Source organism: Vidua chalybeata, chromosome 22 (genome assembly GCF_026979565.1).
Source record: "Vidua chalybeata isolate OUT-0048 chromosome 22, bVidCha1 merged haplotype, whole genome shotgun sequence".
Classification (NCBI taxonomy): Eukaryota; Metazoa; Chordata; class Aves; order Passeriformes; family Viduidae; genus Vidua; species Vidua chalybeata.
Window position 1 is genome coordinate 1,327,341 of NC_071551.1, and position 15,025 is coordinate 1,342,365.

General features: G+C 46.1%; 1 protein-coding gene across 4 annotated transcripts in view; it reads left to right on the forward strand.

The window, feature by feature from the left end:
• Positions 1-15,025, forward strand: part of UBR4 (ubiquitin protein ligase E3 component n-recognin 4) — an 81,517-nt gene that overhangs the window by 11,671 nt on the left and 54,821 nt on the right. For all 4 annotated transcript variants that reach the window (XM_053963063.1, XM_053963065.1, XM_053963066.1 and 1 more), the window contains exons 18-43: positions 445-614; positions 1,242-1,524; positions 2,123-2,255; positions 2,682-2,761; positions 3,226-3,354; positions 3,811-3,993; positions 4,163-4,285; positions 4,367-4,596; positions 5,224-5,348; positions 5,784-5,881; positions 6,003-6,160; positions 6,872-7,081; positions 7,624-7,725; positions 8,611-8,711; positions 8,894-9,092; positions 9,218-9,406; positions 9,900-9,963; positions 10,154-10,345; positions 10,916-10,986; positions 11,112-11,259; positions 11,713-11,940; positions 12,117-12,287; positions 12,382-12,564; positions 13,446-13,604; positions 14,202-14,354; positions 14,670-14,897. In XM_053963063.1, the coding sequence (XP_053819038.1) occupies positions 445-614; positions 1,242-1,524; positions 2,123-2,255; positions 2,682-2,761; positions 3,226-3,354; positions 3,811-3,993; positions 4,163-4,285; positions 4,367-4,596; positions 5,224-5,348; positions 5,784-5,881; positions 6,003-6,160; positions 6,872-7,081; positions 7,624-7,725; positions 8,611-8,711; positions 8,894-9,092; positions 9,218-9,406; positions 9,900-9,963; positions 10,154-10,345; positions 10,916-10,986; positions 11,112-11,259; positions 11,713-11,940; positions 12,117-12,287; positions 12,382-12,564; positions 13,446-13,604; positions 14,202-14,354; positions 14,670-14,897 (4,110 nt within the window). The remainder of the gene's footprint in view (positions 1-444; positions 615-1,241; positions 1,525-2,122; positions 2,256-2,681; positions 2,762-3,225; positions 3,355-3,810; positions 3,994-4,162; positions 4,286-4,366; positions 4,597-5,223; positions 5,349-5,783; positions 5,882-6,002; positions 6,161-6,871; positions 7,082-7,623; positions 7,726-8,610; positions 8,712-8,893; positions 9,093-9,217; positions 9,407-9,899; positions 9,964-10,153; positions 10,346-10,915; positions 10,987-11,111; positions 11,260-11,712; positions 11,941-12,116; positions 12,288-12,381; positions 12,565-13,445; positions 13,605-14,201; positions 14,355-14,669; positions 14,898-15,025) is intronic.

Consider the following 15,025-nt stretch of genomic DNA (forward strand, 5'->3'; position numbering starts at 1 on the left):
ATGGACTGTTTTCTACTGTGTTTAAAACACTCTGTTGTTTGTTAATTTTTAAAAGCAGTTGGACTTTTCATCCATCTGCCTTTTCATTACATTTGAAAAGAAGCAATATTACTGTGATCAGTCAAAGGGCTCTTTTTGCAGATTCACAGATACTGAACACAGTAGTATAGTCTCTCCTGCTCTGATCTTGAAGTGAATGAGAAAAACTCATTAATGCCATTTTTTCTGCCTTGGTGTTGAGACTTTGTTGTGTTTAGGTGGTAAAGTGACAGTAGAGTGTTTCTCAGTAGCTCTGCCCTGTATCTAAGACAGGAGAGGCACTGCTGTTTGAGCAGGGCTGAGAGTCCTGCTGTTTATTGTCAACTGTATGCTCAGATGATACTTTTAATTAATTAAAGCATTAGACAGGACTTGCCTCTTTCCAACGAGCCTCTTTTGTTCCAGAACACACTTCTCCAGCAGCTGGGAGTTGCCCCCTTTTCTGAAGGTCCGTGGCCTCTCTACATCCACCCTCAAAGTTTGTCTGTGCTGTCCCGACTCCTCCTGATTTGGCAGCATAAAGCCACTGCCCAGGGAGATCCTGACGTTCCAGAATGCCTTAAAGTCTGGGAAAGGTGAGATCATTTTATGTTAAGCTGGAAAGCAGTCATCTCTTACCTCTCTCATTTCCTGTCAAGTGAGAATTCTCTAGCCCCAGCATTCCAAGTGTGTGTGTTCACTAATCTGGGGTCCGTGTGGTGCTGGGGGGAGCAGAGGGTCAGTCTGCTGTGCTGGGGAATCCTTCACCCAGAGCCCAGGAAATGAGACCTGCATGAGACCCTGTGGGGGGAGTCTGAATTTCACCAAGACTGGCTGTAAAAAGGGAAGGAGGATCTCTTATTTTTCAGCAGGTTTCTGATAGGTCCTGTTAGGATGGTGCTGAGATTGCTCCTCTCTGCCATTACCTGGCTTTCACTGATAGGGTTTAGGTGGTTTAAAGCTCTAATGAACAGGTTTGAATCACCCCTTCTCCATTTGAATGATTGTTCCTGTTTTTCACTAAATATATTTGCCACTGATTTAATTTCTGTAGGTTTTACTGCTCATACAGTCTCATTCCAATACATAATGTAGTGAACATTTGTGAAATTGCCAGTATTAGAACAGTAAGCAGAAAAATATAATTATTTCTAGTTAAAGAGATTTTAAAGAGGCATCTAAGAGGAAAACTAAACTTGGCAAACTTCCTCTCCTGTTGCCAGGTTTGTGGGCACCCTGAAGCAAAACGCCTTGCAGGGGACTCTCCCCAGTGACACAGAAGATCTGAATGTGGAGCATCTCCAACTGCTGCTGCTCATTTTCCACAATTTCTCGGAGAGGGGCCGCAGATCCATCATGATGCTCTGTATCCAGACCATTGTGGAGCTGACAGGAAACATGGAGACCCAGCAGTGTTCTGTGCCTCTTATCTTGGCACGGCTGCTCCTGGTGTTTGACTACCTGCTCCACCAGTATTCCAAGCCCCCTGTGTACCTGTTTGAACAGGTAAGGTTTTGACATCTAGATATTTAACTGGTCACCCAGCAGGAATCTGTAATGGACAGTCATTTGGTGTGTTCTTTTCATTACTTTTGTGAGTAAATCAGTTTTGATGTTGTTACCAAACTTCGGAGTTCCAAGGAATGATTAATTATGGCTGGTTCCTAGCAGCAGGTTCAGTTGGAGTGTAAATTCCTGGTGTGACTGGTGTCTTAATAAATCCTAGCAAGGACAGGATGATTGTCCCACCATATCTTTAAAATCTTGAGTATTTGGCTGTTTATTTCATTAATGCCTTTTGTACTTCCTTGATTTAGTGTTTGACTGTGGAGGTTTTTGGCACTGTCCTCATTAATGGGAGAAGATGGTGCTTTGTGCCTGGCTTTTCCAGTTGTGGGAAGCTTGGCCATGGACTTAAACTGCTCAGTCCAGAATAAAAACCATCAGGGAGGGTCCAGGGCTTCCCCCAGAAGAGTGGAATATTGTGTTTTGAATAGGACTGTTTCTATTTTGTGTTTCTTTCTCTGTGGGGTGGTATTTTCCCCTTATCCCTCAGTGACAAGGATGTCATGGGTGGGTTTTTGTTTGATTGTTTTTAATTCAGATACAATATAATTTGCTGACTCCACCCATTGGCTGGGTGAATGGATCTCAGGACAGCAGCAGACGAACGTCTGTCCCACTTTATCATGGCTTTAAAGAAGTGGAAGAAAACTGGACCAAACACTGTTCATCAGGTAAGAAAGAAAATGTAAGGATTTTTTTTTGCAAGATTTGTTCTTATAAATAAACGAGAGCCTTTTCTGTGCCTTGATTTGGGCATATTTTCCTGCTTTTAATGGCCATAGTTACAATAGGTAAAAATACATCTAATAATGCAAGAATTATTTTATGAAACAAAAATCAAAGTTGTTCTCTCCTAGGAGTATGCAACAAGTAATTAAAAATAAGTGTGTGTTTATTTTGCCAGGATTGTAGGAGTAGGAAAGCTTTGGCTGCCTATACCACAGGTTAGAGCACCTTTAATGTGTCATGGAGCTGGCTTGGAATCTGGTAGTGGTCCTGCAATGCAGAAGGTTGTGGGGATGGAGGAGAGGATATAACACAAGGTGGCCTGTTTTAACTGCCACTTTGATGGATGTTTTTTTGTTCTCACATTCCAGACTCTGCTCCACAGCCCAGGTTCTACTGCATCCTTTCTCCAGAAGCTTCTGAGGATGATCTGAACCGTCTGGATAGCACGGTATGGCACTGCTGGTAGAGACTTTCTGGAGGGCCGTGAGGGTTTGCCAAGTGCCAGGGAAAACACAAGAAGGAAAGACTTGGTTAAAAAGAGGGACCAGGAGTCTTTCATTAAGTGGAGAAGAGTGATCAGATAAAATAACATGAGATTCCTTCTTAGCCCTAGTTGGATGTCAGGGCAGTCACTGTGCAAAGTCTGTGAAGATCTATTGTAGTACTTGCAGGAATGTTTGGGATTCAGACAAAGACACGTGGCATTAGAGTTGTTTTCTCATCACTTTGCTCCAGGTTCTCCCTGGGTTTTGATGCCATCAGGGTTATGGGCTCTCTCTCCTGCCTGCTCCTTATCCTCAGTCCCAGCAGAACCTCTCCCTCAAGTTTATATTGCAAGGTTTTGGGCTGTGGGTATTCTGAATGCTTGAAGAGCTTTGCAAAGCAGGGGTCCGAATTTCTTATCTCCTGCAGGTGTGTGAGGTCCTTTTCTCCAGGGCTACGAAGTACGACGAGCTCTATGCAGCCCTCACCTCATTACTGGCTGCTGGCTCCCAGTTTGATACACTCAGGAGGAGGGAGAACAAAAATGTCACTGCACTGGTAAGACTGTCTTGCTGCCTGTGTTGAGGAATAATGAGTTTTCAAACTTAGTATTTTCAAGCAAAGTATTTAACTGAAGTATTTTGGACTGTGCTTGGTGTAACAAGGAACTTAAAAATCTCATTACTAACCATAGTGTTTGTGGTGGCTGCGCATCTCTTGAGCTGCACATTTAAATCATAATGCGCTTCAGACTTGCTGTAAGTCCATGGTAATTTCAGGAGGTGTGGCTAGAACACGATTAAACAGGAGAAAATGGTATAATTTTTCCTTTTTCTTTTCTCCTGTGTTGCATATTTTATTGTTTAATAACAGACAGAAACTCAGTCCAGAATGTGTTCATCTGATTTGGCACATCTGCAGGAGTGTGGAGTCCCTGAAGAGATATTTCAGTAGCTGTAATGATGGAGACTGCAATCTTTCTGTACTAATTTTTCCAACTGTTCCTCTGTTTAGGAAGCCTGTGCCCTTCAGTACTACTTCCTCATCCTGTGGCGGATCCTGGGGATTTTGCCTCCCTCCAAAAGCTACATGCACCATTTGGCCATGAACACCCCTGAGATGAGTGACTGTGACCTCCTGCACACCCTGCGCTGGTCTTCCCGCCTGCAGATCCCGTCCTACGTCGTGTGGATCAAGGTTCAGCCTCAGCTCCATTGGCGTGGGGGTGGTGACAGTGACAGTGCCGGTCCCTCCCTGCTGACTGCGCTTGGGATTTGTGTTGAGGGAACTTGTGCCTGTCTTTTCTAAACTGGTTAATTGCAGAGCACTGTTCAAGTGTGATAGATATGGGTTTTGGCATTTGTAGGATCACCTTATCAAGCAGGGCATGAAGGCTGAGCATGCTGCTCCTCTCATGGAACTGACCTCCAGCAAGTGCATCTCAGTGAAGTACGACGTGGAAATAGCAGAGGAATACTTTGCTCGACAGGTGAGGCGTGGGAGTGCAGCTGGACACACAAACTTCTGCTTCTGTGGGATGATCTGCACTTAATGTTCCATCCATTTTCAGATCTCGTCTTTCTGTGCTGTCGACTGCACAACCATTCTCCAGCTGCACGAAGTCCCCAGTTTACAATCTATTTACACCCTTGATGCTGCCATCTCCAAGATCCAGGTTTCTCTAGATGAGCACTTTTCCAAGTCAGCTGCAGAAACTGATCCCCACAAGTCCTCAGAGATAACAAAGAACCTTCTCCCTGCGACGCTGCAGCTCATTGACACTTACGCTACTTTTACCAGGTACAGTCCTTGGGATTTCCAGCAGGAATACAATTTCCTGCTGTGCTTTGGGCTTTCTCTGCATTTTGTGTGTTGTTTTCTTAGAAGTGCCTGGGAGTTTTATAGTCTGAAGTAATTATTTGTGTCCTCCAGAGGGTCCCTTGCTTTAAAAGAAGAATAACAAGTAGCTCCTCAAGCCATGCATGGGACTTTGTTGTTTCTGAGTAGCCTCCTTGTCTGATCTTCCAAGGCTTCCTTGCAAGTTTGCAAAACCAGCTTTTCCTCCAAAGATAAAACCACCCTCTAGGATAGTGCTACTTAAGGTTATTTCTCTGGCATAATACTGAGGCTGTCAGACCATCAAGAAAGAGAGGGGGGGTTAATTCTTACATTAAAAATATAAATTCTTCTAAACTCTCGTTAGAACCTGTGTAGAAGAAAGCAAAAGTAAATCAGCTTTTTCTTTTTGGGCACTTCTCCTGGTAAGTAGCTTAGAGGGGATAAAAGCGCAGAAGTCCCTTAGTGGTGTGAGATGAAGTGTGGGGCAGAACTTCAGAAGTTTGTGTTTTATCTGTCACTCCACTGACACACTTAGTTCTGAAGTGCAGAGCCGACCGCTGAGGTAAATCCCCTCCATCCTGCCTGCAGGTCCTACTTGCTGCGGAGCCTCTCGGAGGAGGCTTCCTCGGACAGCAGACCCTCCGAGGAGAAGCTGCGGGGCTACGCCGCCGTCCTGGCCATCGGCTCCAGCCGCTGCAAGTCCAACACTCTGGGTGAGGGGCAGGGCAGGGCCGGGCTCAGGGTGCCCCACCGCAGGTGGATCTTCCAGTGCTTCCAATAGCCAATTTCAAAGTGATCTCCACCACTGTTCAAATGAGTGAGTTGTGCTGCCAGCAGCACACTGCGAAATCTCTTCGGTATCCTACCAACTGAAACAGCTGGGTAAACCTTGAAAGGATCATTATCTTGTGGGCTCCTCTGAATCAGTGAAATGTTTTTATAACCGTATTGGAGCCTGTGGCATGGAATAACAAAGGGAACTTTGCAATGTTGGTATGCTGAAGACTTCTATGAATTAGTATTTGTGCCATGTTTTCTGCAGTTTTAATGAAGTGAAAGAAGCTGGGATGCTCTTAAAAGCTTAGGGATGATTTTTAATTGTAGACCTATGAATTTATTTGGCGCCTGATTGTTCTGTGTAACTGCAGGTCCAGCCCTTGTCCAGAACTTGCCATCAGTTGTACAGACCCTGTGTGAATCCTGGAACAACATCCACACCAACGAGTTCCCCAACATTGGTTCATGGGTGAGTCCAGCCTCAGGGCCTGATGTGGTGTGTGTGCAGCTGCAGGCACTGGTGGGAATGGGGGCAGTGTGTGGCTCTGTCCCAGATCCAGGGCTCTGACGTGTGTGTGTGTCCTCCCCAGCGCAACGCCTTTGCCAACGACACCATCCCTGCAGAAAGCTACATCAGCGCCGTGCAGGCCGCCCACCTGGGCACCCTCTGCAGCCAGAGCCTGCCCCTGGCAGCCTCCCTCAAGCACACCCTGCTGTCCCTGGTCAGGCTCACCGGGGATCTCATCATGTAAGTCAGGCCTTGTGTTACACTGTGTGTTGCACACGCTGCTGGGTGCTTTGGTCTGTGTCCTCCAGGACTGTGCAACACTTACTGACCTGGTGCTGGTTCTGACCTAAACCTTCCAGTTCACAGTTCCAAGTAGCAAATGAATGACAGACACTCTTTGTCTTCCTGTGGTATTTCCAAAAGTCAAGCTCCCTGAGGGAAACTTTTTTGGCAAATATTTTTGCAAATACTATTTGGCAAAATTTTCTTCCCCTTGAAGAAAAGGGGATATAAACGAACACAATATGGATCTAACTAACTCATTTGTGTTTTGTTATCATTCACTTGTGTGAAGTTTATAATGTTTAAGGAAAAGTGAAATGCCTTTTTTTTTTTTTTTTCAGGGAGTTAGTCTAAAGTATTCTGAAACCAAAAAGTAGTTGTTGACACTGCAGACAAGCCCCAAAGCCATGATATATGATAGTGGGACTGTCTAGGCAGATGCTGTAACTGTATATATGCAAAAGTAACATGTAGAATTTTCCAAAGGGTGACTTTTTTTCTGAGGGGGAGAATGGCTGGGCCAGTGTTTTTATCCCACCTTTCCAGAAAGGGTTTCATCACTGACTTCCGTCCAGAGTTGTGCCTCACTTAATGTGAATTCTGATTTCCAGCAGGGATGATCTTTGATACATTGTGTGGAGAATTAACTTGTGTCCTTTTCTTTTCAAGCTGGTCAGATGATCCGAACCCACCCCAGGTGATCCATTCCCTGCTGCCCCTCCTTCTGGAGAGCAGCACAGAGAGTGTGGCAGAAATCAGCAGCAACTCCCTGGAAAGGATCCTGGGCCCGGCGGACTCCGATGAGTTCCTGGCACGTGTTTATGAGAAGTTGATCACGGGCTGCTATAACATACTGGCTCATCATTCTGACCCAAACAGGTAACAAAGCTGTGTGCAAAGATTGGCTACAGCAGGGTTGGTTCTGGAACAGAAAAAATCAGTTTATTTTATCTGTTGAAAGCTTCTGTACTTGTATACTATAAATATGAGATTTTTTTTTTCGCATTACCAGAATTGTGGAGTGGGGGTGAGAGCAAGAGAGAATGGGGAGGAGTAAACAGTAGAAGAGACTTAAAGTGTAAAAGGAGCAGCTCTTTATAGGAGTTTGTGTGTGAGGTGTCTGAAAGGTCTGGATTATTTTAGGTTTGTGGCTGGAACTTGCCTTACAGCATCATGTGTCCCTTTGTTCCAGCTTGGTGGATTTGTTGGTGTTTATGTAAAGTTGTTTGTTCATCCATTGTTTTTCTCCTGTCTGTTGGAGGAAGAGCTGCTTTCAATTGGTGGAAAAATTACTGGAATTGTAATGGCAAATAGATCACTTCTGGCCTCGCAGAACTGTTGTGATTGTTGAAATTGTTTTTAAATGTTCTTATTTCGTCTTCATATATTTGATCCTTATCTATCCCTCTTTTAATCCTCAGTGGCCTGGATGAGTCCATCTTGGAGGAATGTTTGCAGCATCTGGAGAAACAGCTGGAGAGCAGCCAGGCCAGAAAAGCCATGGAGGAATTCTTTTCAGAAAGGTGAAGTCACCATGGAAGTTGTAGCCCAAGGACTTCATTTCTCATCCATTTTCTCTTAGCTTGTCAGTGTAGACACCAAGGTGATGTTAATGCCATTGTGCAGGAAAATAGAGACTCTGTAGAGCCAGGATATCCTTCAGGCAGTGCAGGAGAGTGGGAAGAGACTCTGGTGGGGAGAGGACCTGGATCTTTGTCCAAATGAAATATTCAGAGAGGCCTCACGGTGATGATCAGTGGGGAATCTTGCAGGATAATTCTGTCAGAGCAGGTTTCTGAGAGATGCTGCTCCATAAGGCACTTACAGACCAAGCTGCAAAATCCCAAATTCTCTCAGTGCTTCTGTGGGGCTGTGGGTTGATAATTTTAAGGGTGGGGGAGGGGGGTTGGCCTGCCTTAGAATCCTGAAGATAAGTTGTGCTGGCAGCAGCCTAGAACAGCTGTGATAGAAACAGCCTCGCACAACCACAGTGTTCTGAGTATGAGGTGAGCAAGAGGAGAGGCTTTCTCCATCAGAAAACCATTGCCTGGTTTTTCTCTCTACCTGTTGAACAGTTCAGAATGAAAGCAGCCTGGTGGCTGCACACTGTTAGTATGGAAGGGAAAGATAGGCAAGAAAATCTTGACTTCTGTTTTGGAGCCAGTTCAGGCCCTTTTGTGACTGGATATGTAGAGAACACTGAAATGCTACTGAGGAGCCCATTTATGAGTTTTGGTCTGAGCTGGGTTTGCTGTTTGGCTGAAAGCAGTTTCTGTGGTTTGACTGCTGAGCAGTGCTAACACAAACTCCTGCCAGTCTGAAGTGTGAAGGTGGAGAGAAATGGAGCCAGTGGAAAAGGGAAATGAGCTGCTCTTTACAAAGCTGACTTAATTCTCCCATCTGTACAGTGGAGAACTGGTGCAGATCATGATGGCAACAGCCAACGAGAACCTCTCGGCCAAGTTCTGTAACAGGGTGCTGAAATTCTTCACCAAGCTCTTCCAGCTGAGTAAGTGCCAGTAGGATCTCCTCCATCCTGCCTTTTCCACTTCACACTGTTCTTGTATTGTCTGAGATTGGAAGGTGCTTGGATGTGGGAGGGAGTGGGGTCACAGCTTCACGCTTTCAAGGAAAGCCATTTTCACACATGTTGCTTGGAGCATCTGTCACTGACAGTAACTTTCCCCCCAGCTGAGAAGAGCCCAAACCCCAGCCTGCTGCGCCTCTGTGGCTCCCTGGCCCAGCTGGCCTGTGTGGAGCCAGTGAGACTGCAGGCCTGGCTGACCAGGATGACCATGTCCCCCCCCAAGGACTCGGACCAGCTGGACGTGGTGCAGGAGAACAGGCAGCTGCTGCAGCTCCTGACCACTTACATTGTTCGGGAGAACAGGTAAAGCTCAGCCTTGGTCCTGTCTTGTGTGTGCTCTGCGTTCTTCTTGTTCTCTAGAACAATCTCACGTGAGTTGCTGCTGGTTCTTTGTGGTACCTGTGTGAAATTCTCCTCTTTTTGCTCAGCCAAGTGGGGGAAGGTGTGTGCACCGTTCTGCTCAGCACTCTGATACCAATGGCAACAGAAATGTTGGCCAATGGGGATGGCACGGGCTTTCCTGAGCTGATGGTCGTCATGGCAACTTTGGCCAGTGCAGGACAAGGGGCAGGACACCTCCAGCTTCATGGTGCTGCTGTGGACTGGCTGGGCAGATGGTAAGAGTGAGCTCTGTACTGTTGATGGCTTCATTTGTGGGGTTTTAAAATTTATTTTCTGGTGTTCTGGGGACAGAATTTTGCGTTTACAGATAATCCCTTCTCTCTCAGTTTATTGTTTGTTGTTTGGGATATAGTGTCTGAGGGAGGCTGATTCATGTCCATCTGTTCCAAACAATCACATTTTGTTTCTTTACTCTGGATGGTTTAATTACTGCATTTATGCATTCCCTGTTGTTAATCTAAAGCAAACTAAATGCTTGAAGTAGTTGGTCAAGACTGAGTTTATATTTTCCAAAGACTGTCAGCTGAGGTGAGGGGTTTTGGACTCCTCATCCCAGGAAGTGTTCCATGCCAGGTTGGATGGGGCTTGGTCCAGCCTGGGATAGTGGAAGGTGTCCCTGCCCATGGCAGGGGGTGGGATGAGATGGGCTTTAGGATCCCTTTCATCCTGAACTTATTCTGTAGTAATTCCCAGTGTTCTGTGTTGCAGCAAGAAATACCTGTCTCAAAAGAACGTGGTAGAGAAAATGAATGCCAACGTCATGCAAGGGAAGGTAAGACTTGTGCTGGTGCTTCACTTGCAGGAATGACTCCCAGACACGAGTTCAGCTGTCCTGGTTTGGTTGCCTGGTGGGAATTTTAAAGCCATTTGGCCATGGGGTGACTCTCCTGTGTTCATGCCCTGTAGCAGCTGTTGTGGGCTGTGAGCATTGCCTCTGATTTTCCTTGCCTTCTGCTCCCCAGCACGTGACAATCCTGGAGTGCACGTGCCACATCGTGTCCTACCTGGCCGATGTTACCAACGCCCTGAGCCAGAGCAGCGGGCAGGGCCCCAGCCACCTGTCTGTGGACGGCGAGGAGCGTGCCATCGAGGTGGACTCTGACTGGGTGGAGGAGCTGGCCGTGGAGGAGGAGGACTCTCAGGCTGAGGACTCGGTAGGCAACAGGCACAGAGGATGCTGCAAAGGACAAGGAGGGCTCATTTTGAACCTCCCAAATCACTCAGTTTATCGGTTGAGACTTTGTGTTCACTGAGTGAAGGACCCAACATGTCAGGTCTGGAGGAGAGGATCTGTCATTCCTGCCTAGATGTGTTGACTTTGTGATGTCAACAAATATTTTTTTTTTTTTTTAATTAAAAAATGAAGAAATGGAATAAAATAAGTTTGCTCCTGCTGGTTGGCTGGCAATTAGTAGTTTTTGTATCATCAAACAACTTAGATTAATACTTTAAATGCTGTTGAGTAGTGAAAAAAAGCTGTTAGAATGTGTTCTTTATTTTTTTGTATCAATTTTTTTGTTACTATTTCTTTTTCTTGTTAACTATTTCATGTTACTACAATGTGTCACCATCTCCTCTCTCCATGTGGTTTGATACCAGCTGCCTTCTAGCTCACTGTTGCCAAAATTTGCTATTCTTAAAATGTACCTTTGGTGTCTGGGGAATTTATTCTGTACGTGTACTGCAGTTGCGACACCTTCCTAAAACTATTTTCTTCTGGCTAGGATGAAGATTCTCTCTGTAATAAACTCTGTACCTTCACCATCACACAGAAAGAATTCATGAATCAACACTGGTAAGAATCTCAAGCTTGTATTCAGAATTTCAGCCTGGTATTTCTGGCCATTGGGAAGGAAACTAGTGTAGTTTGTGAGCCTCAAGGCACTGCCTGTCAAAACTCACCTGGCTTATTTTGGGCAGGTACCACTGTCACACTTGCAAGATGGTTGATGGGGTTGGTGTTTGCACAGTTTGTGCTAAAGTTTGTCACAAGGATCATGAGATTTCTTACGCCAAGTACGGATCCTTCTTCTGTGACTGTGGAGCCAAGGAGGATGGCAGCTGCCTGGTAAATTCTTTCTGTCTTCAGATTTTCAAGTCCTTTGCAATTTTCTGTTCTGCAGTAAGTTATATCAGGATTTGGGTATGCTAGAGTGTTAAGACTTGAAGGCTTTGACTTTATAATGAACCCTCAGAATTTACAGCTTGCCTGGAAATTAATTTTTTTTCACCAAATAAGAGCACTGGTAAATATGTGTCCTCATGACTCCTGAGATTCCACCTGCCTTTACAGAATTTGCTGCACAGCAAAGAACACCTTTTCCCATGTTTTCCACTAGCAGCAAATGAAATAATTATATCTTAAATATGGAAAATTTTTAATCCTTGGGTGGAGAGTCACATGCAGGATGTTATTTCTTTAGAACTATGCTCAATTTGCTACTTTTACAATCTGCATTCACTTCATCAGTAGCCAGGTTGAGCCTGGTTTGGGATTTTAGCGTTGCTCTGTCATTCCCAGGCGTTGGTGAAGAGAACTCCCAGCAGTGGGATGAGCTCTACCATGAAGGAATCAGCCTTCCAGAGCGAGCCCCGCGTGCCCGAGAGCGTCATCCGCCACGCGAGCGCGTCCCCAGCTGAGAAGGCCAAGGTCACCATCAGCGAGGGCAAGGGCCCTGACGAGGAGAAGCCCAAAAAGAGCAGCCTGTGCAGAAACGTGGAGGGCTGTCGAGAGGAGCTGCAGTCCCAGGTATAATTGTCAGCTGCTAAACAGAGATGGGTAATGATGAGGATCTTGGGCAGGCTGGGTTGGTTATAAGCTGAGATGAGAGGGTCATAAAGGGACGTCAGGCTTTAAAAAGCAGTTTATGTGCAGCTCCCATCAGGAGCATCTTCTTCCTCATTTGCCTGATCTGTTTCTTGTAGGCCAACTTTTCCTTTGCACCTTTGGTGCTGGAGATGCTGAATTTCCTGATGGATGCCATCCAGGTCAACTTCCAGCAAGCTTCAGCCATGGGGAGCAGCAGCCGTGCCCAGCAGGCTCTCAGTGAGCTCCACACTTTGGACAAATCAGTAGAAATGACAGATCAGTTGATGGTACGGAACAAAAGGAATTAACAGTGTGGACGGGGGGAGTGGCTTCTAAACAGAGACATTCCAGTGACACCCTCTGGTGCTTTCCCTGGCTCAGGTCCCCACGCTCGGCTCACAGGAAGGCGCCTTTGAGAACGTGCGCATGAACTACAGCGGGGACCAGGGCCAGACCATCCGGCAGCTGATCAGCGCGCACGTGCTGCGGCGCGTGGCCATGTGCGTGCTGTCCTCGCCCCACGGCCGCCGCCAGCACCTGGCTGTCAGCCACGAGAAGGGCAAGGTGAGCCCCCACACGGAGCTCTGGGCTCCCGAGGGAAGGGGAACAACAGCACTGGAGCCCTGAGCTCCCGAGGGAGGGGGAACAGCGCTGGAGCCCTGGGCTCTCGAGGGAAGTGGAACAGCAGCGCTGGAGCCACTGGGCTCCCAGGGAAAGGGAGCAGAGCTGGATCCCGGGGTTCCCAGGAAAAGGGAACAGTGCTGGATGCACTGGGTTCCCAGGAAAAGGGAACAGTGCTGAGGAACAGGCAGGACTAAGGTTTGTTCTGCCTGTCTTGATATCTGGTGTGAAGTTTTGTGTAGCTATGGGGAACCTCTTGTAGGAAAAACTGTTAAGGAAGAAGAGTTCCTGCAGCAAGAGCAGTGAGAACTCACTGCCATCACCCACCTCACTGCAGCCACCTGAGAGAAGCTTGGAGTCAGGAGGGGGTCCATGACTCAGAGAAAAGACGAGAGGAAATGGCCTTAAGGTGCACCAAGGGAGGTTAATATAAACAAAAATTTGTCTGCAGGAGTAGTCAGACTTTGGAATAAGTTGCCCAGACATTGCAATAAGTTGCCCAGAGAGGTGGTAGAGTCACCAACTCTGGAGGTGTTCAAGAAGTGTCTGGACATGGCATTTGGGGATGTGGTGTGGGGTTATTATGGTAGTTCTGGGGTGATGGTTGGACTCAGTGATCTCATGGATCCCTTCCAGCCTTGATGATTCTGATTCAGAATCAACTGAATAACTGTGAGATCTGACTTGAAATGCCTGACTCCCCTCAGTTACAGTCAGATAACCAAGTTTAGCAGGTGGTTCTGCTTCTGTAACGGGGATCTGGAAGTGAAATGCCTGACTGCCCTCAGTTACAGTCAGATAACTGAGCTCATTCTGTGGTGCAGATCACAGTGCTCCAGCTCTCAGCCCTGCTGAAACAAGCTGACTCCAGCAAAAGGAAGCTGACCCTCACCCGCCTGGCATCGGCGCCCGTCCCGTTCACTGTGCTGAGCCTGACTGGGAATCCCTGCAAGGAGGACTACCTGGCTGTGTGTGGGCTGAAGGTAAGTGTCTGCCAAAGCCTTTTTCAGGGAGCTGTAAACATCAGCTGAAAGCCAGCTGGAACAGCACTGTTTGCTCTGAGGAGTTAGCACGGAGCTGCCTCCAAAGTTCTGTCACTAATTCAGCTCCTGATTCATTTTCCTACTAGATAGATAAGGTAAAAGAAGCAGGACCTGTATGAACAAGATAATTAATGAGACAGTGCCTCAAAATAGTATTTCTTAGTGTATTTAGGCTGATTTTATTTTAAGACAAGAGCCAAGGTTTAGTCATGTCAAACTTAGTATGTTAAAATTAGTCTGTAACAATTAGTGTTCTTTGGCAAGAACTCCTCTTTTTTGTATTCTCCCAAATTTAGATTCAGCTTTCCCAGTGCAGAATCTACAGATGTGTTATTTAGCTGAGAAAAAGCTGCACTCTCTATAGCCTTTTTCTTTTCAAACCTTCATGTCATTTATCTTCAGTGTAGGAAATTGAGATTTAGATTCTCTGAATCATTATTTGCTGTAAGAGAAATACTGACTTTTAACTCCATTCTTGGCTTCAAGTATTTGTAAACATTTGTTTTAATATTTAACCAATTTTCTCCATTACTCCAGGATTGTCATGTGTTAACATTCAGCAGCTCTGGATCAGTCTCTGATCATTTGGTGCTTCATCCCCAACTGGCCACTGGGAATTTCATCATCAAAGCCGTGTGGCTACCAGGATCTCAAACAGAGCTGGCCATTGTCACTGCAGACTTTGTGAAGGTATGTCTGGCCATGAGCTGTTGATGATAGAGCTTCTGGCAGACATCAGAGTCTGGATCCTCAGGGAGTTGCATGTGGGAGAATGTCGTAATATTCTTAGAAATGAATTGGAAATATAAATTTGGGACATTTGGGCTGTTCTTGCAAGGAAAAGCAAACCCAAAAAATTCAAAGAGAAAAAAAGCCCCGAACTGTAACATCTTATGGGGATTCCCTCATCTCAGCTCTTGTTCATTTGCACTGTTCTGTATTGTAGCAGCTAATTACTGTCTTGATAATCATTGTAGTTAATTATTTCCTTGGTTCTTCCCACAGATTTATGACCTCTCAGTAGATGCCTTGAGTCCAACTTTCTACTTCCTCCTACCGAGTTCCAAAATCAGGGATGTCACTTTCCTGTTCAACGAGGAGGGGAAGAACATCATTGTGATCATGTCCTCTGCTGGCTACATCTACACACAGCTGATGGAGGAGGCCAGCAGTGCCCAGCACGGGCCCTTCTATGTCACCAATGTGCTTGAAGTCAACCACGAGGACCTGAAGGTGCTGGTGACTTCCCTTTCTCTCTTTTTTTGCATCTTCTGTTTGAAGGCAGAAGTTTCCTTCTTTTTTTCCTTCTCCTTTCAAGCCCCCTGATCTAGATCAAGGAGCTTTCTCATTCCTCTAAAGAG